The 22803-nt window shown below is 40.0% G+C and overlaps 1 protein-coding gene across 1 annotated transcript; it reads left to right on the top strand.

Moving 5' to 3' along the window:
• Nucleotides 1–16915: 16915 nt before the first annotated feature.
• Nucleotides 16916–17810, top strand: LOC115672086 (uncharacterized). The gene has a single exon (XM_056309110.1). It carries the CDS (start codon nucleotides 17015–17017, stop codon nucleotides 17522–17524), a length of 510 nt encoding a protein of 169 aa, XP_056165085.1. The 5' UTR covers nucleotides 16916–17014; the 3' UTR covers nucleotides 17525–17810.
• The last annotated feature ends 4993 nt before the right edge of the window (nucleotides 17811–22803 follow it).

Here is a 22803-nt window from a genome sequence, read left to right as displayed (position 1 = left end):
GAGATATTGAGTATATGTGGTCCAGGTATTAGTGGAGGTGATGATGGGGCTATTGGTTTATTGTTAATAGTCCAACAAGAAAGATGTCATCTGGTATGTGAGAAATGACTTGTGGGTGAAATATCATATGGATCCTGGTGACTTGATTTTGGAAATCTCTCTTCATGCTCTTCCAATATTTGATAGTTGTTTTGTGAATAAATCTCCACTGAAAAGGTGTCAAGTTATGTGAGAAATGACTTGCGGGTGAGATATTATATGGAATCTGATGTTAGGTGTGGATAGTACTGGCAGTTACATTTAGCAGTATGCATGAAAATGTACTTCTGATGTTATTGATGTTTATCATCCTGGAAGCAGTAGAGGTTCACCATGTCGGATAGGTTTCCCTGCCAAAACTCACATTTTTTTATGATGCACACATATGGTGACTAGACTCTCATTTTTAAACATAAATGGGGTTGCTTCCTTAAGCAGAGTGCGCAGGAATGTACTTGTGGTGGACATTAATAATATATCGACATGTATGACAGTGCCTAGTCTTATATACATATGTAAACAGGAAGAGCATGTAAGTGACAGTGCCTACTGTTCTCCTTTGAGATTGGAAAAGATCAGATGATCAATGTTATACATTGGCTTTCTTAGTAATAGATAGTATTTTCGGATTAAGCATGGTTGTTTGTTTCTGGTAGTACTAGGGTTGTTTGCTTGGGGTATAACCATTTTTGGCCCCGGACCAAAAGAAGTACTTATAATCAAAAGGTGAACAAATTTGAGATTGACCTTAAATGTTGAAATTCATTTGTTTTTGAAATATTTAAGGATTCGATATTAACCAAAAATGCGATTTTTAAATTCCGTTATTTGAGGTTAGTTTGTCCTGTCTTTCTTCAAGTACCTTTTGCTTTCCTTCCCAAAATTTTGAAATTGAAAAAAAAAATTGCGTTTGTATATTATGAAATTTCATAATATTTTACTGCTAATATTATTCCTTCAGAGATGTGCGTTGTTATGAGTTTGTTGGCAAATCTCTTGAATGTATCTTGAACCTCTGGCTGTGTATGTATGTGTGACAGAGCTCGCTTGTGCATTGATATGAACTTGAGAAGGATTTGCCATCCCTATTGTGTCCTTGCCCTAGTCATATTGTGCTTGCCCTCGTGGTGTACTGCTGGAAACACCTCATACGATGAGCAATGAGTATTTGCAGGGTATGTAACATCCATTATGAACTTGTGTGGAGTGATTGTCGGAGCTGTGGGAATTTGGATTTTATGACGATTTTGTCCTAAGGGAATGAATCTCATCCTTACAACAGAGCAGATTGGTTGTGCGCTCTATGTTTGTAACTTGTACTGTTGGCTTTTACTAGAGATAGACAAGGGGAGGGGCTAATTTGAGGTGGCTTAGGAGTAGTATCCTTTGCAATTTAAAAGGGGGGATACAAAATTTTGACTTGTGCTTGATCATGGCCCATACAGAAGCTTGAAAACTGTCGGGCTGATGCCTGTGGAAAGCCAGCTGGCCATCTTCCTTGAATTTATATTATGGTTCACTTGTAGTTACTTTTTGGTGTTTGATATGGATCAAGGCAAGAGTAGGTGGGTTCTATGTAGGCAAATGGCTTTCATTCTCTGTCTCTTTACTTGGCTTAACTTGCCATTGCAAGTGGTGTAAAACTGCAATCAGCAGTTTGATAATCTCTCTTTTCGTAGTTGGCTTATAAATGCGTCAATGCATTGATACTAGACCTTGGCCAAAGGATTCGGAATACCTAGATTGATCTGAAGTTGGCGGTTCCAAATAGCGTGTTGATTTTTCTGCTGTCTTAACCAATAGCTTCTGTTGGTCTTCTTCTTGGGCTACCTCAAGTATTCGTCTAAATTTTGGCTTGTCTGACTATAGATATAGATTGTCTTTTGGTGGTTTTTGTTTTTCTCGTCATACAATCTTTCTTTTGGTAATGCTTCTAGTTTTGTGGATATTTCTCTTATCTATCATGGGACAGTCGATCCTTTAGGATGGTAAACTCTCACGACGAGGTTTACTACCGATTCAATCCATTATTCTAGGAGTGTTGACATCGACGGGAAGTGACTTCTTTGAAAGTCGTGTAGCATCACACTTGATCGCGATGGGTGAAATTTTGGCTTGACATGATGATCGAGCAACCAGGTCAGCTAAAGTTCTTAGATGGCATGCTAGATTCTTTTCAATCAGGGCTGTGCAGCTTTGCTTTGCCCTAACTTGGGCTTCTTGTCTTCAATGAGTTGGTGCCTACACCTTTGGAAAAGGCTTAGTCACTGTCATCGTCGTCGTAATAAGAAAGAAAGTTTGCACCATTTGATGCATTAGTGTTTGATTAGGTTTCAAAGGAGTCACGTGGGAACTTATTTCAGGTGGTTTTTTCACCTAAACAGAACAGGTCTAAAGTCTGGGAATGGTGTCGACGTTATAGGCAGGGTGGGTGAATGGAGGTAGGAGAGTGCTTGCTCGTTCCTTTTCCCTTTGCCGAAGTCTTTTCGTGCTGCAGTTTTGCATTTTCTGTCAACTGGGCATTTGGATGGCAGTCATCTTTGGTTTCTGGTACGTGTGCCCATTGAATATTATTCTTTTGTTTCTCGGTGTGACAGTCCTACTTTGAGATGCAAACCCGACTATTTGCTTTGCTTGAACAAAATGCTTGGGGGTGAAGCTGCAGTATTAGTTGAATTTGATGGTATCACGAAAGGTGATTAGACTTGTCAAATCTGCACTCTCTCTATTTTATTTTATTCGAGCTGCTCGCTCTTATCGAATTGATAATGTGACTCCACATGTTCCTATTCTTAAGCCACGGACTCCTCCTGTCGGGTGCCTGTGCAAGGATATGCTAGTTTTGAGTCACTCGTGACTTCTTTCGGTAACTCGTGTCTCGTTCTGGCCGGTTCTATTTCACGATTTGCATGCACGATTGGACCTGACTATCATCTTTGCTTCCGCTTCGTGTGGGTACTCAGTGCGAAGGACATGGGGCTCTGGTAAATTTCTCAAAACCGACAAGTGAAAGTTATAAGGGAGGCGCGCCTGCGATTGCGAGGTTCTAGCAGGACGGTAGTATATGTAATTCATGAACCGACCACTCTTTGTAGTAAAGAAAATTCTCTAAACTTTGGTGGGCCCTAAAACCATATGGTATCACGCAATCGCATCGATGGTTCATTTAAATTTAGTCTCTCCACGATTAAGTTCTCTGCAGGCTGTAGAGGGAAACGCTCCAAATTTTCCCAGTGCGTTGGTGCTTTGCTCAGCGTTATGTACCTATGCATGTTTCCCAAAACAGTAACTTCACAACCTTTACATGATTACGCGAGACAACAGTACATGCTTTTAGTTTCCGATTGAAATTCAATGCCAAAATCGAAATTAGTCCTGACAAAACTTCGTTAAGATGGCCGTATCAAATAAATGTGGTCCGTAATCTTGCGGTGCTTCTCCATATTTTATGAAGACCTCTGGGAAAGAGGTGTTTCTTTTCCTCCCACTACGCTAAAGTTTTTCATGGTAACAACAGGATCGAGCAGCTCTTTCAGACGACATGATCGATTTTACCTCCCACCTCGTATAAACCTTTAACTCGATCTACCAGACTTTTCGGGACACGTCGTTCCACAGGGAAAGGATGGAAACAGAACAACCACCGCCCCACCAAAGAACACACCCGGGAAAGCGATGGCAACACAACGAATGCCGTGGTCTCCACTACCGTTCAAAACCTGGCAAAAGCAAAACGTGCTGGGAGTACTAACTAAATTACACTAGCGACACCCGCCCCCAGACAAAGTTGTCAAATCAAATCGCAGAAAAGATCTTCCGATTCCCACCCATCGATTTCTTCACGTCCAATCCACCGCAACTCTCCTGATAACTCTCTTTTGATTTTTTTTCCTACCCCCCCCCCCCCCCTTTTCTTTTGAGCCTTTGGTCGGAGCAAAGTGCCTCGAGAAGGTGGCGCATTAAGCATCGATGTTGATTAGGAATGGTATCGTACGAGCATATATATCTTGCTCCTCGGTGCTTCGCTAATGGGCATAACTTTTTTTTGCCCCTGATCGAGGCCCAAGGATATAAGCCTCGTGCGTCTTTTCCCTATTTTAATTGGCTTGTCACTTTGGGGAGATCGTGAAATGAGGACAATCGCAAGATCTAGGAGCCGCTGCTTTTGGGGGTAAGTGTTGTGATCCTACACATCCACTAATTAATCAAAACACATTTTCATGTGTGGAGCATATCCTTTTCTCGCCCTTTCCTCCTTTGTAATTTCGAGATTCTGATTCACAAACAGATCCTGTGATCAAATTACCGACCGATAAGGGGTGGAGGAGTGGGGTTTAGCGAGGTTGTTGTCCCTCTTTAGCTGCTTAATGCTTGGTGTATACTGTGTTAGAAAATCTAACCTCAAAAAATTAAGTTTATAAGTAAAGAGAGACTACATGTATATAAAAAGTATATGAACCTCACCGTCGAGTGACGTGATATATTTTAACACCGTCTCTCATGTGCAAGCCGGTTTAGGAGTGGTACGTGGAATTTGACAAACAAGGGTGGTTGCACACGCATAAGTGGTAGAATATGACTTTAATACCATTTTAAAAAATCCAACCCAAAAAATTTAAACTTCTAGATCCCACAAAAGCTTTGCGTCTCTTCTACCCTTTTTGGTGCGCGTCCATCCCCGTTATTCAAGTTCCGCGTAACACTCCTAATCAGGCTTGTATGTTAGAGAAGGTGCTGGAAATATCTCACATCGCTCGATAAAAGGGTTTACATGATCTTTACATGCATGCGGTCTCTTTCCATCTACAAACTTAAACTTTTAGATCGGACTTCCTCACGGCCACCAATACAAAGCATTTCTTATAGAAGAGGTTTGGAAGTTGAAATTCCCATCTTGCCAATGGAACGAATTCATTAATCAACATTAAGAACCGCCCCGAACCCCGCTCGTGTAACTTTACTGTTACACCGTCGGTGTACTAAATAAAAGTCGATATTCCACTGCTCAACCCCACGCCTCATCTCAACACATATCCCATCCATTTCTCATGTCAAAATTTACCAACAAATCCTATCTTAATCCAAGTGTCGCGAAAGCTTAAGCTACCATTGGACGAGCCACGAACACACGACACAACGACAAAAACCGACACCTCAGGAATGGAGCCACCCATCGTCAACCACCCCGCAAAGCAAACATGATCGAGCAAAACAAATGATGTCCCAAAATGGACCACGTGCCTCGTGGTTGAGGCACCACCATGATTGCCTCCTAATTATTCAACCAACCAAATTGACCACCACCCCAAAACAAAAATAAAAAAATCATGACTTCGCTTGTTTAGTAGAAAAACGAGCGGTCTAAGTAATTAATTAAAAGATAATATTTTCGTTATTGACGATAATTTATATTTATATATTTTTATCGTGATCGTTCATCGAAAAAATATTTTGCTCCTCGTTCACTTTTTTCGTTAAACAAGTTGAAGCCGGTATTTTTCAAAAAGCGAAAAAAATGGTGTAATCATGTGATGGAGAAGATCGATGTTGCGTGGATCCAAATCCACTTCGGATTGAGTTGTCACTCACCACGTGCATGCCACTTCAGCCTCCTCCCCCCAACCCCCCCAATAATGGCAAAACAAAGAAAGAGAAGGAGAAATTATGGCCACCCTCCACATGCATGCGCATTGGTCACTAGAATTAGGTGATGAGCACATGCTCCTCCTAATCGCCGTACACGTATATACACACACATATCAATATAGAAAGTTATTTGGATTGGATTCCCCCAAGAAAATTGTTATCCTGCCCACTAATTTCTTCTTTTCCTTTTTTTGGCCCTTACTTTCTTCTGGGTTTTTGAAATTTTATATGATGGGATGGGGGCTCTACCTTTCTTTGGTCATAAATATTGTAATGATTAAGGCGGTGAAAAGGAAGATATCACGAACGAAACCATTCGCTTCACGTACGAGAATATTTGAGGTGTTCGGACTGATACGTATGTCGAGAACTGTTGTGAATGAACCCTACTTAATTCGGGTGTACCATAAGATATTTAATATGTAATCAATCGGTTCTATCTCTATTATATGATTTTGTTTTGGAGTTTTCCTTTTTTCTAATGGAGCAGGAGTTCTCTCATTCTAGAAGCAATTTTACCGGATTCAGATACGTACAAGTCACACACGAAAAGAAAAATTAGCAAAGAAAGTGATGGGCATAATATATGATGACGAATTTAAACGTCATGTTTTTTTTGAAAAATGTCAATTAAGGATACAAAGTGGGTCTCTTTTTTCAAAAAAGGACCTTAAGTGGACAATGTTTCAATTAACGACCAAAAGTACCCAAACTAGTCTCAAATAAGGACCCAGCTCGCGGGGCGGCGACCGTGAGACATTTTCCGGCGCCGAAATAGGGGCAATTTTGTCTTTTTCTTTCTTTTTTTTCTTTTTCCTTTTTTCTTTTCTCTCTTCCCTCTTGTAGCCATAGCCGGCGACGTCGCCGGCCTCAGGCGAGGGCCGCCTTCGCCTGTGTCGGGCGACGGCCGCCCTCGCTTGGGTGGGCGAGGAACGTCCTCGCCCGACGCCGGCAAGGCCAAGGGCAGCCCTTGCCAGCCCAGGTGAGGCCGCAACCCTCGCCTGGGTGGGCGAGGGTGACCCTCACCGGATCGAGCGAGGGCGAGGGTTGCCCTCGCCGGATCTGGCGAGGAACGCCTGACGCTGGCAAGGCCACCTTCTCCAGCGTCGAGCGACGGCCGCCCTCGCCTAGGTGGGTGAGAGCTACCCTCGTCCTCGCCAGATCCGGCAAGGGCAAGGGCGGCCCTCACCGCAACCCTCGTTGGATCTGGCGAGGGTGACCCTCGCCCGACGTCGACAAGGGCAACTCTCGCTTGGGCTGGCGAGGCCAAGGGCGGCCCTCGCCGGATCTGGGCTGGCGAGCGCCGTCCTCGCCTAGGTTGGCAAGGGTTGCGGCGAGGGCCGCCCTCAGCCTCGCTGGCGTCGAGCGAGGACGCCAGATCCGACAAGGGCCGATCTTGCCCTCGCCGGATTTGGCGAGGGCGACTCTCGCCCGCCCAGGCGAAGGCGGCCCTCTCCTGAGGCCGGCGGACGTCGCCGACGATGGCCACAAGGGGGAAGAGAGAAAAGAAAAAAGGAAAAAGAAAACAAAAAAGAAAAAATTGCCCATATTCCGACGCCGGAAAATGTCTCACGATCGCCGGCCGGCGAGCTGGGTCGTTCTTTTAGACTAGTTCGGACACTTTAGGTCCTTAATTGAAATATTGTCTACTTTGGGTCCTTTTTTGAAAAAAAAAAGACTCACTTTGGGTCCTTAATTGACATTTTCCCTTTTTTTTAAACAATTTCTGTAAGTTTGAAAATTTGGCAATGCATCTCTTTCGTGGCCCGGTTGTCTTCAATTTCTTCTTTTTGTTTCTTTGTGATTCCCAGCTTCCTTTCTTCCAAAAAAGTAGCTGATCATCATTTCTAATCACGGCACTTAATTTTCCGTCAACAAAAAACAAAAAAAGAAAGAAATATTAATCAATCAAATTCAGAGTTTAAATTTCTTCTATCTTCTTTTTTTTCTTTTCCCTCCTAAGTGAACGGAATAGTCGATTAAATTTAGAGTTCTGAATAACCAGTAGAGAGTTCGAAACTTTATATCGGGATCGACGTAGAGTCTTACGTTCGAACGCTCTTTATTTCGATACAGATGTCGTGTTCATTGAAAAGGACCTCAAAGGACTGAGCGACCCCCACATGAATAATCTGGGGACCATTGATTGCATTTCGAGATTGGTTTGACGATCAAGCAACTCTCACATGAATTTACCTTGGAATTGACTTTAATGCGAGGCAGATGTGCAACCCACTCACAAGCGTCTAGATTTAGTTTCCGTCTAAAGACCAACCAACATGACAACTAAATTCTTTCATTGATGATGGCATGTCACATCACAGGGCACTAATAACAAAAAAATTGTAATATTGGATATAAATTTATGATCCGCTTATTTCACGAAAAATAAATAATTAAAAAATATTTTATTAAAAATAATCGTTTATATCACTTAAAAAAATTAATAAACGAAAAGTATTTTCATCGTTCACGAAAATATTCAGATATAAATTGTTATTAATAATGAAAATATTTTTTATTGACTAATTATTTCAAGCGATACAAATAATTATTTTTAGGAAAATATTTTTTGAAAAAAAAAATCGCGAAAAAAACGGACCCTTAGTATATGTCGCGATTGAATGTCAAATACCCGAGTTAAATTCTAAACCCGATAAGATTTTATCTCATCTTGTGATGTGCTTAGAATTAATTATTCCACAATAAAAATCAAATAATGCACATTACATCTCACTAAGAACGTGGGGCGGTTGGGGCAGTCTTATCTCACCACAGGTTCGGGCTTTGCGGTCAAACAAAAAGGCAGGTTTGCCAAACAATAAATCACAAAAGAAAAAAGATCATACCAAAAAATAAATAAAAAGACGGACCAAAAAAAAGTTAACATAAATAATTAATTAAAAAAAAGAGCAAAAAATAAATAATATTGGAGATTCGGCATGAATCATGATGGATCCGGCAAAATCCATCCAATCCCTGCAACTTCGGCAAATGCAGTGCGTGTTGTCGTTTTATATAATGTCCACTGTCGCTTTGGATGCTCTTTTCTCTTCTTCTTCTTTTCTTTTTCCAATATTTAATTCACAGGAATCCAGGAACTCTTCTATACTTTCGTTAATTTATTTTATGAAGGGATAAGTAAGGGATAAGTAAGTGCGCTCGAAGTCCTAAAACTTGTCACTAAAATATAATCGAGTCCCACAACTTACAAAAAATACAATCAATTTCTAAAACTTATTAAATTGATACAATTAAATTATTTCATTAACTTCTCCTAACGAAAAATTCTGACTTTTTATTATTATTTTTTCTTTCCTACGTGACGCTAATGAGAGTAAAATATAAAGGATAAGACTAAAACAACATCGATGAATTTTTAATCTATATATTATTAGAATTAGGCTGAAACATAAATTAAATTTTAAAAAAATGAAGAAGAAGGCAAAACGTTGAGCAAGGGCCAGCAATCCTCGTTGAACATTGGCCGGCCATCCCCCACGTCGCCGAAAAGGGCCGGCGATGGTGGGGTGGGGTGGCGTGGCCCTTGCCGTTTTGCCGTTTTCTTTTTAAATTTGATTTATTCTTTATCTAATTTGAATAACATTTAAATTAAAAATTATATTTTAATCTAAACAACTTCGTTTTAGCCTTAAGCTTCCAGCACACGAATGTCAATGTGAAATATGATGTGATCCTGCCAAGCCAACCACTAGATAAAAAGGACATCTCCGACCCTACATTTCACTTTTTCAGTGTCTCTCCCATTATTCAATACGAACCCTTCTTTGGGTTTTTCTCTGCGAAGCAGGACAAGCTTGGACGGAATAGAATAGACCTCACATGTGGCATAGTTTCTATTTTCCTGTAATATAAACGACTGTTTCATGTAGTGTGTACTAAAGAATGGGACTAGTTAAAAGACGGAAGGCTCATTCGTTTTTAGGGTTTTGATTGGTTTATCGCCGGAACCGCTTTGCTGTTGTTCTTTCGGTCTCGAAGATTTTCATTAACCCGGGGTGAATTGATCATCGATTTATCTTTTGGAAATATCTGCATCTTATCTTATGCATGTAATTTAGCAGAGGTGAATACATGGTGGCTAATGATTGAAGATAATGGTCTTTGCTTTTGAATCATGATCGACATGACTTTGGGCTCTCGGCAATTATTGAACCAGTGAAAGATGTTGTATGTGTTTCGCCCTTTCTTTTCTGCCAATTATTGTTAAAGCCATGGTTTAATATATTAAATTCTTTTTTTTCCCCAATAAAACTACTTGAATAGCAATTATATAATATTTACACATATATAAGGAAGATAGTGCTGATCAATAATGTGGTCTGGACCCTAAATTTGATGTGTTATGAAAGCAAAAGGGGAAACCTTGATTGAGGTTTCTTTTTGAGGAGGCTCCACATGAGGAGAAATTATTTTAGGCGTCAGTGACACGATTGATGTGATGTAAGGACAATTATATTATCTGCATAATATGTATGTCACTGCGAGCGATATTTAGACTTCAAAATCTCTTATTTCTAATCGGTATGTAACGACACGTGTCGCTACCGCGTAATGTAATTGCCACACCATTTTTTTTTTACGCTTTTGGGAGGCGTCACTACCACATTATGTAATCTAATAAGAGAAATTTATCCCACGCAGTCCGTATAATGCAATTACAAACCTCAAAATTGATTTAAAAGGAGCAAATCCTACATTCGTTGAGGGGAAAATTGCCCAAAAAGTCCTGAAATTATTATACTTTTTCCAATTCAATCCAAACCTTTCAATTTTGTCAATAGAGTTTTAAACCTTTTCAAATTTTGCCAATTGAATCCATTGATCGAAAATCGCTGGCGTTGACGTTGGATGTTATGCATGATATGGCCAGCGCTGATGTGACGACTGGCATTGATATGAACAATTTTTATTAATTTTTTTCTTTTTCCTTTTCTTTTTTTTTTGTTCTTTTATTCCTTCCATCTTTTTATTTTTGGTTTCCCATAGTGGCCATTGAGTTGGTCAACTGGGCCATTGGAGCTTGCCCGTGGCCGAGCCTTGCAATGCTCTGGGCACAACCATGGGCGAATTGGCCGCCCTCGCCCGTGGCCATAATGGCCTCTCCCAGATTTGGCTAGGGCTGCGACCCTTGTTGGCAGTTGGCGAGAGCTTTGTGATCGCCTGACTACCGTGGGAAATAAAAAGTGAAAAGATGGAAGGAAAAAAAAAAAGAAAAAGAAAAAGGAAAAAAATTAACAAAATATTATAATATTATTAAAAATTATCCACATTAGCACCAGCCGTCCTACGTCGGCCATGCCACATAGGAAACTTGGCGTCCACATTAGTGTTTCTGACCGGATGAACTCAATTAACAAAACTTAAAAAAACTTAGGATTTTATTGGCAAAATTTAAAGATTTAGTCTCACACATTTTAATGTCCAAGTATCTGAAGTGGGGGGTTGTACTACTCCCTCGATTTTTTAAAAATTCATAATTTATGAAAACCAAAATATTCTTCATCAAAAAAAATTCCAAAAGATCACATCTTCGCGCGTGCACGGCGTCTTTTTTTCTTCCCGTGACTTGCGGGTGGTAAAAGTTTTAGAATTTTTAGGGCATTGATTTTCCAGAGATTACACGTGAAATAGATCCCAAAACCCACATAAATAAATAGATTAATTAATATGATTAATGGCCAATCAGATTCATGGTCTTGGTCAGCATTATGCCTCCGTCGGTTTCTTCAAAACCACACAAAGACATGACAATATGAACGCTGATCAAGACGCTAATTTCAGAAGACCTAATCTCCAGATTAAAAAAAATTTATCATTAAATTAAAGCCTAAAAAATTTATGGATATAAAAATTAAAATATAATTAAATATTTTTGGGAGCAATTAAAAGCGGCACGAGTTCTTATTATTGTCTTCTTTAGTTCATCGTTGCTCCCAAGGACCTCCTTGTTTTATGGGAAAAAACAAAAAACAAAAAACAAAAAACCTCTTGATTTAATTTTTATGGGATTTTTTTTTATAATTATTCTCCATAAATACGACAAGAAAAAAAAAGGATAAAAATAGCTCCCTCGTTTCGATCTACGGACAATTCCGTAACGACAATTAATTCTCCTGTAGGAATCAATTTACTTCGTCAAAGAAACTGACTATTTTTTGTCGAGGGGCCTTTGATTTCTCTATGACACCTAGGATTTATTTTTTATGTACTCGGCTTTCGCGACGAACCAATAATTTTTCTTATAAAATAAGTACTTTTAAGTCACTAAATTTCTCGAAATCCGGGCGCCCGAATTTCGCAACGATCGATCGATTGGTCGGTCATGTTGGCCCGATTCGCCAACCGAGGGTGGCCTCGTGTGCTTTTTTATCTTATGCGCGCTTAACTTTTTCTCGTCGGTCTATGCAATGGGTGCTTTTGAATGATCACGCCCACGAATTAAATTAGCTTTTCGTGAAGTTTCTCTTTTTACATAGAATCCGAGGTTCGAGGCTTGTACAACTCTATATTATTTGTTACTCACGATATTGGAGAAAATATTATATATTGAACAAATGTTGGCCTGCTTTTATTAATTATCTAAAAAAAAATCATCCAATGTCAAAATTGCAACATCAACATATAAAATGTCATGCTCCTTTCCAACTTTAAAAGCACAAAACCTAACGTCGGCACCACAATTGTTGCAGCTATTTGGGGTCTAGTCTCCTTCGGACTTGACAAATTATTGTTTTCTGGTCTTAAAAGGAGGAATCTTTCCGTGACTTGACTTGGAATTGCACTATAAACATGTCCTTAATTGATATAATATTTGAGGGAACAAAGGAAATCTATTTCATGTCATCTCCAACACTAACTAATTATTGTCCCATCAAAGACACGAAATTTTGGACACCTAATCTTTTTGTAGTCGCTTTGTTTATGTAGCATTATTTTCTTTTTCAACTCGAGCTATAAATAATGATACAACGGTTCTTGTTGTCTGTAGACAACATTTGGAGTATCAAACTTTAGAGGGACATACCGTTAGAGTACTGTCCATTATCTACGATCTACAAACCCGTGCAAGAACGAGAAGATTTATTTTTGCTTTGATTTGCGATCAAAGAAGTCCGCATATAGATAAATCTTCCAAATTATCTCTTGTTGACGAGTGACTTTGGCCCATCCCCGTTCTCTTTAAACTCTTTCTGAGAGCTAGATCGGCGACCAACCCCAATTGAAGACCCATCTTCTTTTTGCTTTGACAAGTGATAAAATGGGAACAGGTTCAACAATGGTTCACAAACTTGAAAGATACATGTGAAGTGTACATAAAGCATGGTTAATATCACAAAAAATCCCAAATTGATATATCTGTGACAAATTTATCCTAAAGACTCCAAACCGGTATACCTATAACAAATTTATCATTGGTTAGTTTCCGTTAAATTTTACTGTCGAATTGCTAAGTTAAATGATAAGTAATAGTTGACGAGTGTACCAATTTAGGATTTTACTCTCCATTTGTCACATGTATAAGTTCGAGATTTTTGTAGTATTAATTCAATTTAACGAAAACTAACGGAAGGTAAATTTATCACAAATGTATCCGTTATGGGATTGTTGGTGGTCAAAAAATTAATTTGAAATAAATTTATCATAATTTTATTAATTTTGAATTTTTCATGGTGTTAACCCATTTAAAGTATAGCCCGTCAAAAGAAAATATCTTATCGACCTCATGTCATTCGGGATTAAGGTCGTATGTGGCCTCAATGTCGCACGCTCAAGTGATGTTTGAAGGTCGGCAACATAAAAGTTCTCACACACAAAAATAACCATAACATGCACGTGTCACTTATTAGTTAAAAGTCAGACATAGAATGTCCCGGCACATGTTAGTACACATGTATACTTGATGACCAATAACGGTTTGAAATTTTAAAAAACTAATAACTGTGCAGATTAAAGGAGATTCAATTCATCATACCGTTGTTTTGAACAATTTCATATTTATATCACCTATTTAAATTCTAACTCACGTATTCTTCTTATTAAAAAGATATCCGTGAAGTATTCGTAAATGCGATATAATTTCGCTCGTGCTATTTCCACCCTTTTATAGTTTTAGACACACTCTAAAATTAACTGATCTAAAATAACCCTTACGGGGATATTGTATATTGACAAAAGAGAAAAAAAACATACTTTTAACGTGGATCAATCGATCACGTGATTTTTATACACTTTCCTTAATCGTTGTTTCATCTTCTTTTGTATTCAAATCGGAGAAATTTACAAATTCATGGTTCCTTAAGGTAATCCTCTAAAATTTGAGTAATTTTAGCAAATTTAATGATTGTAATTCTATTTTAAAAGAATATTGATAAAGCTATGATGTTTGGAGCATTTATTTACAATCTCTTCCTAAAGTTCAACTTCTAATAATTTGTTGTCGTATACAATTCTTTAGTTCAAATTCTGTTTTGAATGGAATTCTTTGATTAAAGTTCTGAACTCTTTCCGGTTATAATTTAGACTTTGCATATGTTAAGTAACAAAAAACTACCAACAAGATTTACCACCCGCCTGGGTGGCGCTGCTGGAGCGCGCACTCTTCCTCTCGCAAAAGGTTGAGTGTTCGAATCCCGGGTGCCGCAGGGTGACTTAACCGGTGCACGTGTGTGGTGGCTAGCACGTGTCGCCCCTAGGGTTTACCTCCCGGCTGTCGGCCGTGCGGGAATTCCCTGGGTTATCAAAAAAAAAAAAAAAACTACCAACAAGATTCAAACTCATTCCAAAGATGAGGGGAGGGTTTGAGTTAGATCACTCCCTTTTCTTATTTTTTTTTGGCTAATCTGGTTTTGTAGAGCTTTTCTCTTCTAATTTAGTCTATATTTGAAAGCTTTTTTCTCTCATGTTTTGGGGAGGTTTCTATCCCGATCTAGTCTAGATTTGGAGGTTTTAGTGTATATGGTTTCGGGGTTTGCTTTTCTCGAGTTTCGTTGGTGTACGAGTCTAGTTTCAAAGGAGATTGGAGTGGCTTCACATGTATCAGATACGTGCTCATTCAACATTGTTACTCTGGAGTCTAAACCCGTAGTAACATATGGAGATCTTGGTTTGTGCTCGTTACTGAAGAAGGATTTGATGATCGGCCGTTGATTTTGGTTTAAATAAGTCACAGATTTGCTCTTTGATCGGGTGACCCCTAATCTTATTTTGATGATTCGTCTTGTTATTTAGACATTTTCTTGTATCGAAATTGTCAGAAATTTGCCTTGATTTGCATTTGGACTGTGATGTTTTTTCTGGTATTTACACGAAAATGAATGAAATGTTACTTTGACCAAAAAAATTAAATAACAACTTTCACACCTTCCACTAGTGATCTTAAATCAAATCAGTAATATCAAGGTTATTTTCGTAAGCTCAATAAGTTATGGCGTATTATAACTATCCAAAACGTCGAAATAGCGCGAGCCAATACTTCGCTTTCTATTCGTTATAAAAGAAAAAAAAAGAAAAATTTTGGGGGGGGCGGGGGGGGGGGGGGACCAATAAAGCATAGAGGAAAGATAGATTCTTGTATAGATTGGGGGCAGAACGTGAAAATAAGGACCAACATATAATTCCTAATCATACTATGTTGGACCCCATGAAAAATTCCACGTCTGGAGAACTCGCCCGACAAAAGGCGGAGACAATGCGGTTGGACCGCATCGCGTCAATTATTATTATTATTATTATTTTCCGTAGCAGGAGAAGTTAGGTACAATTTTGATAACATCCACGTTCGAAGAGCCAAAAGAAATTTCCAAATTCGAATTAAAATAAAAAAGAAAAGGAAAAGGTCGCGCTCGATGGGACACGTATAGAGAGACTGTACCTGTAGGGTCGTGGTGTGGCAGTCGATGGCTTTTGCCATTAAAAACAAGACAATATCTCCAACTAGATCTCTCCACCACCTCTTTCCTTCCTTCCTTCTAGATCTTGATCCTTCGTCACGCCTCCCACCTTTTTCGTTTTCTCTCTCTTTCCCCCCCCTCCACGTCATCGGAGCGATCGTGGCCGTCCGTTGCGACATTCTGTTAATCTCCCGATTATGGGACCCCCTAATCAATCAATCAATCGATCAATCAAGGAAGTGGGAGTAATTATGGGAAAAGCATGGGTGGGTCGACGCCGGAGTGATTCATCAAATTTGTATAGGTATTAGTTGCGGAGTAGGGAAGGACAGGACCCGATCGATCTGTCGGATTGCATCATTTGAATGCGACGGGGGGGAATTAAATAGTTGGTTCGGAGATTACTTAGGCTCCACTTTGCCTACGAATAATGTTTAGTCAAGATGCATTCCTCCGTCATCCAAGTGTGCACATGGCGGAGTCGTGTATTTCGCGAGAGAAGAAGATGTCAGGGATTTTTATAATTCGATGCGAGGGGCTCCGTATGCTTCTCTGTCTAAGTTCGAGAGTGATGGCATGTTCCTCGTTGAATGTCCCGTTACAATCTTTCTCTTGACGTCTCGATAAATCATTTCATAAAGAACCTTCAGGAAAAAGCTTGCCAGTCACATTGCTGAGCCGTGCCTAATAAGGATCGTTACTATTGGCCATCTCGGAATCCCCCATGGCCATCTCGAGACTCTTAGGGTGGACCGCTTTCTCAAGATATTTGAGATTATGATTTCATATCCAATCTCATGAATTTCGATAAAACCTTGTTGATTTTCTTTATGGTACGGGTCGTAGATCATGCGAACATGATTAATCTAAGCCGTCAATTACGTGGAATTCACAAGATCAACCGGATTTGGTCCACAACAATGTAAAGACCTCGGTACCTATACATCTCCTCGGGTGTTGAATTCCACCGGATGCGTTCAACCCCTTCGGCCGCGATCCGCTCGATCACGAACGCAATCTCCCACAAAAGCCGAATCCAACGGTCCGCAACGAAAAGGGCGGACCGCCTCATGCGGCCCCGGCCGTGAAATCCCAATTCTGACCCTCCCTGTTTTCCCTTTCCCCGGCACGACCCCTGCAACACCAGAACAATTTCTAACTTTCATTAAAATAAATTTTACATAGTTTTAATTTAATCGATTTTTTTTGGGCCCTTTTCGTGTTTGTTTTCTTCGAACCCCCCGTTTTGACCGCAACCCCCTCCCTCCAACACTTCAGTTTCTCCCTCTATATAACCCTCTGAAACCCCTACTCTCTCTCCTCGTCCTTAACCCTAGCCTACCTCCCCCCCCTCGTGCACTCCTCATCCTCCATCTTTCTCTCTCTCTCTCTAGAACAAACCTTGAAGCGAAACCATGGCGGACACGCCGCTGAAGCGCCAAAGAGAAGAAGCGGAGGAGACCCACGTCGACGGTCAAGCGGAAGACCAAGCGAAGCGCCTCAAGCTGCCGCCGCCGCCGCCGCCGCCGCCGCCGTCGTGCCCCAGCATCCTCTCCTTCCTCGACGACCAGCTGGACGACGGCCAGATCTCCAGCCAGGACCTGTCCTCCCTCATCTCCGCCCTCCAGGACGAGCTCGCCTCCTCCGAGTCCGACCCCGGCCTCCCCTCCGAGCCGGAGCTCGCGTCGCCTTCCTCCTCCTCCTCCTCCCCGGAGGAGGAGAGCGACGGCGACGAGGACAAGGAGAAGGTGTTCAGACACCTGCTCGTGGCCTCCGACGACGAGCTCGGCCTGCCCAGCAGGGAGGACGAAGGGGCGGAAGCGGGAACGGGCGGCGTGGAGTTCTTGTCTTACGACGGCCTCTGGGAGCTGGAAGACGAGGCCGCCAATTACTACACCCTGTTGCAGTCCGAGCTCTTCATGTAGGGGTCCAATTTGCAAAGCAGGCTGTTCCGAGCGGGGGTGGAAGTGGAAAAAAAAAAAGTAGCGGAAGTGGGGTGGGGGGGTTGCTGCAAAGTGAAGGGAAAAAAATTTGTTTCTTTCGTTTTGTGCACTCTGCCGTGGATTAAGACTTAGTGTTAGGGAGGAAGCTGTTGGGAAACTCTAGATTAGAAGACAATGAACTGTGAATGCACAAAGAGATGATTGAAATTTGTTTAGCCAAGTTTAAATGTGAAACAGCAATTAGAAGCATCATTTTCATGGTGGAAAATTGGAAATTTCTTACAGTTTTAACCCCCCACGGCAAGTGGGAAATCTTTTACATTTATTTTTGGATAAATTAATATTTCGACGGTGTTATCATTTCCGCGAAACGAAGGGGCTCCTAAAATTGACTCTATTCAATACCTACGATGGACGATGAGACATTTATGGGCAGTTACTTAGATTTGTTGCCGAAAGTGTTGTATACGACAACATTCGTATATTTCCTTTTTCATCCGTTGGATATTTTACCTTTGTTGTTGGAAAGCATGGAAGTTGAAATTGTACAAACTTGTACCCAAACGCAACAGTTCTGATAATATTAGTTCATCACCTTATTCTATGTCGCTAAGCAAATAAAAAATTATAATAAGTCAGCCCCTTCATTTCTAAGTAATCCCCATGCGCCAGCAAGTTAGTATTCAGTTTAACCATCTGGAAGGTGGAGGATCCCATCTTACCAGAATCGGAGAAGTGCTCGATCCACTTAACGTCGACATAAGTAGAACTTTGAGCTTCGTGGTTGGGAATTAACTTCCTAAAACAATTTGATGAAGAGATTGGCTCTAGAGCTATCACTGATTTTATTAGGCTAGAGCTTATGGTTGATGATATTGGCCTTGCTCTGCTTAAAAATATAAGAAGATTGATGTGCTCTGATTTTGAGTTTAAAGTGCAATATAATTTTCGAGAAGGAAATCGCTCTGCTGATCGGCTTATTGATCTTGAAATCGATAAATGCTTGGATACTAGTTTTTTTCCGTTGTTACTTCATGTTTTATTAGGTGATAAAATAGGGATAATAAATTTACAATGTTAAATTTTTTTATTTGGCTTTAGCCCCTTTCATAATAAAAAAAAATACACTATTATATTCACAAATGAGTTCATCTTGAATTTAAACGATGGTGAGACCATCATACTTAATGTAGGATTCATGAGGGGTGAGCGCACCTTAATTTTCGAGGAGTCTATGGTCCCTCATGGATGTTGTGCCTCCATAAATTTTTCACTATCGGCTTGATAAGCAAAAAATCGTAATCGTCCGAACTGAAATATGTTGAACGGTAGAGATCTCTTGCATTTTAATTGTTCGGGAGTACATGTTTCCAGTTCAATCTTCCATGATTAGTTGAGATGGGCTCTCAATTTTGCCCATGTACCGAACGCCTAGGAGAACCGATCTAGGTAAACTCGAAATTCAAAACTCATTGCTAATCCATTTTCGCAAGTTACTCTAGAGAACAAACAAAAGAAGTGCGAGGGTTTTCTATAAAGTTTCTCGAGTGAGTTCTCTTTAAGAGATTGTAATCTAATCTAGTCTGCGAAACACTCGAGCCATTGTAATTGTAATTCTCCGAATTCATAGTGGGTTTATTAGCTGATGATTCTACCCCCGATGTAAATACCGTTACTCGAATCATATTACATAAAATCTCCGATATCCTTTTCGTTTGCTTATTGATTTCTCCAATCAATTCATCTTATTTCGATTGATTATAACGTTGGTAGTTTCCACGTTATTTCACAACACATTAGATAAGAGATAAACTCGAGCCCAATTAATTTTGAAGTGACAATATCAATCAATTCAATTTATCTCTGGCTCAACTTTTATTTAATCCATGTGGATCAGTACAAACTTTTGACTTCAGAAACACGATACGAAGAGACTCCAATCGACTTTTTCTTTTGATTCGAATATCTGATCGACTTTAGAATTCGAATAATATCGGGAGAAAAGAACTAGGTCATAATATTAATATATGCGACGGAATCTAATTAACCAATTAATGTCGATAAAGAAAAGCCGGATCTCAATTTGGACATGTTCTTAACATTTCAGCCTTTTGACTCAATTTAAATTTTCGCGACCGACGCATGTCGACCCCTTTATTTTTGGACCTTTCTAAAGTTGGAGACTTTCGCTGAATATAATAATAAGTAAAACAAGCGAACCCCTCCCTTCCCTCCTTTGACAAAATACTAAAAAGCGGGAACAGCTTGGGGCGCAGAACAATAATCGCGTACGGGCGTGGCGTTGCTGCTTTATTGGGGTGGGGGGCCCAGGTGCGGGTGGGGGACCCACGGATGCTGGCCCCGGTCGAATCAGAACGTGATGGACACGCAGAGGGTGGGGGGGCCCACGTGGGACCACTTGATAATGAGCTCCGGACCGGACCATGAGCTGTCGGCCATGTGTTTTGACGCTACCGTCCCGGATTCGCACCAGCAATTTCCTTCTTTTGCCAAGTCCTGAAATTCCTAAAATGCCCTCGGCGTTTCGTACAAATTCCCTCTTCGAACTAAGCGTTGCGTGAATTTTAATTCGATGCGCAGAATTCATCTCGAAAGTTTTAATTTGTTCAGTTTGATCACCAAAATTTTTGATAAATATTTAATGCAGTCCTTGCATCTTATGAAACTATTCGGTATTATTTTTTCATTAATTCAAGTTAATGAAATTTTGCTAATTTGGCATTATGGAGGAAAAAAATAACGATACACACATTGATTATTTACGAAAGATATTCAACACAAAAATAACGGTACGTCGCGGGAATTTCGGGGAACACCTTAAGTCGATGGAGCTCACTTCCATATTTATTGGCTAGATTAAGGACCACAATCACCTTATTTAACTTGAATTTGATTCAGTGTATCTTTCATCGAGAGAGCATTGGAAGACACAAAACCTTAATTACGACTTTTCAAAGATCGAGTTGATCATTAATTGTCACCGGACTCAATATCACCTCATTGGTATTAGGGTTCTAGAACTTGATGACTGTAACAAAGAGGATCACATTAAATGTATCTCTACAGGAGAGATATTCTAACATGACCCTGTACTTTTTAGTTTCATAAGGTAATTTGATGACATTATGGAATTAAATTTTCGAATTTTTTTTTAAGGAATCTAAAGATCGATTAACCCTACGCAACAAAGCAGGGTAAGTTTCTTGGCCGGAGAGTTGTAGTTTCTGGGATGGTCCTTAAGTTTATAAAATTAGAAATTTAAGGAATTTGGCGATTTTTTTTTATTTGTCCTACTCTAATTCTCAATTCACTCTCAGACTTTTATCCTGTCTCTTGCAGGGCGTGGGAGTCGAAATTCACATCTGAAACTATACGTCCCCACCCGTAACTCCTCCTGATAAGGTGGGGATTCGAACTTCCCATCTCTCCCTTGCCAAGTAAGAATGGTGATCACCGGGGCAAACTCCAGTGGTTTAATTTGGCAATTGACTAACAATGCGCGCGCTACAAGCAAAAGTCAAGACGAGCCTTTATTAAAATTTTCTTTTGGTTTTTTCTTTCCAATTTTTGCGATATGGTTAAAGACGTCGACCCTCGACATGGACGGTGATTGGAAGCAAGTCATCTACGGAATGTGCCGCGAAATGAAAATGTCAAAAGGAAGGAAAAGCGGGCGGCCTTCTTACGAGAATAAATTCCATATGAAAGCTTGGCAACAAATGTTGGATAAACCAGGAGCCTTTCCAATGTGCTATGTGGGAATGGCATCTCCTTTTTCTTGATGATGATAAGGCATTTTCTTTCGACATTGAAGATGCTGCGCAATGCGACAAGCTGGTCCTTTCGATAAAGCTCTCTCCTTTCTCTTTTTTATTTACAGCTTCTTTTTTTCTTTTGTAAATCAATCAACTTGGTTAGTGATGTCCTTTGATTTTGATTGCATAGGCATGGCCCAAAAGAGAGAATTTGCTCTCGAATTGATTGCGAGAAGGGAAATTAAAAGGAGGAAGGCACTGTTTTTGAGAACCCCTTTTGCTCCTGATTTCCCCCTTAAAAAGAAGTTATTGATTTTCGAATAATTTTGGGTATAATTAACTGACACGCGAAATTAATTAATTCGGTGATGCGATGCCACGAATCCAACCCTAATCAAAATATGTTATATTTACTTAGTATCCCGAGTTTACGAAATAGTGTTCTCATGCTTAGCTTCATCCCGTTAATAAATCGAGGGTCACACCAGATGATTCGCTCTTAGGTTTCCATCTTATCGCACGCAAAAAAGTCGTATTCCATTTATGTTTTTAAGGGTTTTTCTTTGGAAGAGTGAGAAATGGACAGTCAGAACCGGCTTCTTATCGTATCTATGCCGTGCAAGACTTTGCTTTTTTCCTTATAAAAAGACAATATGAACTGCCGCCGGTGTTTGGTGGAGGCACGACAAGAGATGCCTTCGCGAGAACAAAAGCTCGCAAGCTAGACGTAGAAAAGGCAAAAAGATGCGGGGTTGGAGTCCACTTCAAAATAGTATCCTCGGCTGATGATTTTTCTTCGAAGTCGGCCCGATTGACCCGAGTTTGGGTGCGTGAATTTGTCCATTCGGGGCCGTCCCTATCAAATTCAACGGCTCTATTTCGTATAATATATTTTACGAAAAGATGAAATTGACCGAAATTAATGGGGATTGAAAGGGAAGGGGCGGCGTGCTTCATCCGCAATTGCTTTCTTCTTTTTTTTTTTTCCAAATTTGTTGGCTTTTGAATTGAATAATCTTGTTGATTTTTTCTAGATGCAACTTGGTCATCGAATGCGGTACCCCACCACCAATCATAGACTTTATTCGATTTGTAAATTTGGTGCGCAATTCACTGGGAAACAAGTGGACGACTTCACGATTGCTTATCAAGCTAGTTTGTCTGCCCGTGCGTTGCGCGGACTTTTCTTCAAAATTTTTAAATTATAAACATGAATTTCGCATATATAGTTAATCATAATGCCATGCATTTAACTGTGGTAAAACAATTATAATGTATTTATTTATTTATTTATCTTCCAATTCTTGAAGGTATGGATTAGTCGTGAAATATTCGATTACGTATTGATATGGAATGTCTTACGTAAGAATAGGGTGTGGCAATAACTTAGAATAAATGATTTCAAATCCGTTAAATTTTGCTGTTGCTGAATCGAGTGTTTAATGTTGGAGTATATTGCAACTTAAGTCCATTTCTATTATTTGA

This window comes from Syzygium oleosum, unplaced genomic scaffold, assembly GCF_021117445.2.
Source record: "Syzygium oleosum isolate NSW1041296 unplaced genomic scaffold, Sole_v2.1 Sole_v2.03, whole genome shotgun sequence".
NCBI lineage: Eukaryota > Viridiplantae > Streptophyta > Magnoliopsida > Myrtales > Myrtaceae > Syzygium > Syzygium oleosum.
The sequence above is the reverse complement of the archived record's forward strand: the minus strand, read 5'-3'. Positions and strand labels throughout refer to the sequence as shown.